The following is a 2,954-nucleotide window of genomic DNA, read 5'->3' as shown; positions in this document are numbered from 1 at the left end:
CTCAGAAAGGCAATTTCTCCACGTCAGCCCCTGTTCCTCAGAAAGGTAATTTCTCCACGTCAGCCCCAGTTCCTCAGAAAGGTAATTTCTCCACTTCAGCCCCTGTTCCTCAGAAAGGTAATTTCTCCACGTCAACCCCTGTTCCTCAGAAAGGCAATTTCTCCATGTCAGCCACTGTTCCTCAGCTGAATGCCTTTTCCATGTCAACTACTGCATCTCAGCAAGATAATAACTCAAACACTCCAACCAACATACTTCAGGAACATGGCTCACCCACTCCAATCAAAGGATCTCAGAAAATTAATCTTTTCACTTCAACTGAAGGATCTCACATACATGGCTTACCAACTTCAAATAAGCCATCTCACAAACAGGGTTCAGGCACATCAAGTGAACTATCTCCAAAGCATGGTTCACTTTATCCTACTAAACAACCTCAGAAACATGGCTCACCTACCCCAACCAAAGTGTCTCAGAAACATGGCTTGCCCACCGCAACCAAAGTATCTCAGAAACATGGCTCGCCCACCCCAACCAAAGTGTCTCAGAAACATGGCTCGCCCACTCCAACCAAAGTATCTCAGAAACATGGCTCACCAACTACGAGTAAATCACATCAGAAACATGTCTCACCCACTCCAACCAAAGTATCTCAGAAACATGGCTCACCCAGTACAACTAAATCACCTCAGAAACATGGCTCACCGACTGCAACCAAAGCATCTCAAAAACATGGCTCAACAACCATTACCAAAACACCACAGCGATATGATTTACATACTTTAACCAGCCAATCTCAGAAACATGGCTCATCTACCGTATCCAAACCTTCTCAAAGACATGGCTCACCCACTACTACCAAAGTGTTTCAGAAACATAGCTCACACAGTCCAGACACAAGCCACAATGTAACCATGGATGACATTAATACTGCACTAAATTTGCTTCAAACAGGAGGCCATCACCCTCTAAAGAAAAGCCAGTCATTAAGCATGAATGCCACAGAAATTAATCGACAGATCCATCCAAAAAATGACTCAATCACAGAAAATACAAGAACTATTCACCACAAAGGGCTACTCAGAAGTTTGATCATTCCTGAAGGAGATCTTGACCATCAACATACATTTAATCCAACTTTAATCATTGAACAAGTATCCAGCACTCCTTCTGATAATCAGCTATCCTTAGGGCAACAATATAAAGTAGTCAGATTAGCACAGCAAGATAATCAGGAATTGCCGCAAGGTCTATCAGAGATAACAAAGAATTCTGACATACCTTCTGTTGAAAATTTAATGAAAGATTTGGACAAGCAGTTCTCAAAACGAAAACCAACTAAAAATGACATAAATAATATCAAAGCTGCCTTAGATCAGTTGAATTTAATACTATCAAAGAGTGAAAATTCTGAAGAAACTTCTCAAAGTACTACCAAAGAGGTAACACCGAAAAGAAAACCTTTCAAAAGAAAACAAACGCCAACACAGTCAAAGCAAAGCCAAGGGTTGATTAATGAAATGAATAAAGGGTCAGTTAGAGGTCTCTTCACTCATAATGGAAGTCTCAAGTATGACCATGCTGAACAAAAGAGGGAATTGTCTAATAGGGAGACACAGAGTAATATAGTCAGTAGCTCCTTGGATAGCCAAAATATCCTAGGTCAAAAACAAGTAACAGGGGAGCTAAAACAGTCAAATAATTTGTTTAGGGGGCTACCAAATTCGGCATCGGAGCACCCCAATGTGCACCAGCTGGAAAAGCTTCTAATTGAAACAAAAAAAGAGTTTTCTCAAAGAAATCCCACTGAAAATGATGTAGGTATCCTTGAAAATGCTTTAAGACAACTTGATGTAATCGCACCAAATGGGAAAAACATCATTAGGAACAGCAGATCCCTGACATCCTCCAACAGGCCTACACAAAATGAGCCTCTGAGTGGGACACAGACATTGTCCTTTCATAGTCATACTCCAAATTCTGCTTTGAATAGTAAATCTTTTGTGATTTTCCTTACTTCTACCCAATACGCTTCTCTGAATAGAAGACCGTCAATGTCCTTTCATATTCCTACTCAAAGAATACCCACACCATTATTGCATAGAAACAAACCTCCAGCATTATCCCAAAGTCCAATGCAAAAAACTCCTGCAAATAATAAATCTTCAATGTCTCGCTACATGCCTAATTTGAATACATATGTAAGTAGAAAGTCATCAACGTTTTCCCATACTCATAATCAAAAATCTCCGCTTAGCGGAAGATCTTCTCTGAAACCTCCTCGTACTCATATTAGAGGCTCTTCAATTTATTCCCAAACCATTAAACATGATGAACCTGTAAATCACAGTCTTTTGGTATCTCCACCCAGTTCTAGTCAAGATGCTTCCACAAATGTAAAATCTTCTAGAGTTTTGTTCAGTCCTCATAAGGATCCTTTGATCAGAACCTCTTTGGTGACTTTCCTCAGCCCCAGTCAAAATCCTTCCAGGAACAGAATATTATCAAGAGTCTCCCATCCTGCTTCTCAAAATGCTTCCTTGAAAAGATCATTAGTGATTTCCCATGGTCTAAACCAAAATGTTGCTAGGAATAGAGGACCCACATCATATCCTCATTATCCTGGAAACAGGAAATTTTCACTTGCTAGTCATTTTTCTCAAAACATTCTTCTGAAGACAGCACTCTCAAAACTTTTGCATGGTCCTTTTCAGGGTAATCCTATGAATGGACAAAGCCCATGGTTTCCTCACATCGATACTCCAGATAGAATTTCATTTTCCCACTTTCCTACATCATCTATTGCTGTAAACACAAGATTTTCACCTGACCACAGTCACATACTTTCTGCCCCTCGATATCAGAGATCTTTAAAACTCTCTCGAAAACACAATCCACCATTTGCATCGGGGAATAAGCGAGCTTCAAAATCTTCCCATAATCATGCTCCATCT

General features: G+C 40.1%; 1 protein-coding gene across 1 annotated transcript in view; it reads left to right on the top strand.

Annotated features, from left to right (window-relative positions):
• LOC125487868 (uncharacterized protein PB18E9.04c-like) overlaps positions 1-2,719 on the top strand; it is a 39,562-nt gene extending 36,843 nt beyond the window's left edge. Inside the window, exons 4-5 of the mRNA XM_048620324.1 lie at positions 325-1,821; positions 2,715-2,719. Of these exons, the coding sequence (XP_048476281.1) occupies positions 325-1,821; positions 2,715-2,719 (1,502 nt within the window). The remainder of the gene's footprint in view (positions 1-324; positions 1,822-2,714) is intronic.
• The last annotated feature ends 235 nt before the right edge of the window (positions 2,720-2,954 follow it).

The sequence above is a fragment of the Rhincodon typus genome, chromosome 46 (genome assembly GCF_021869965.1).
Source record: "Rhincodon typus isolate 14 chromosome 46, sRhiTyp1.1, whole genome shotgun sequence".
NCBI lineage: Eukaryota > Metazoa > Chordata > Chondrichthyes > Orectolobiformes > Rhincodontidae > Rhincodon > Rhincodon typus.
Note: the sequence above shows the minus strand (reverse complement) of the source record. Positions and strands in the feature narration are given on the sequence as shown.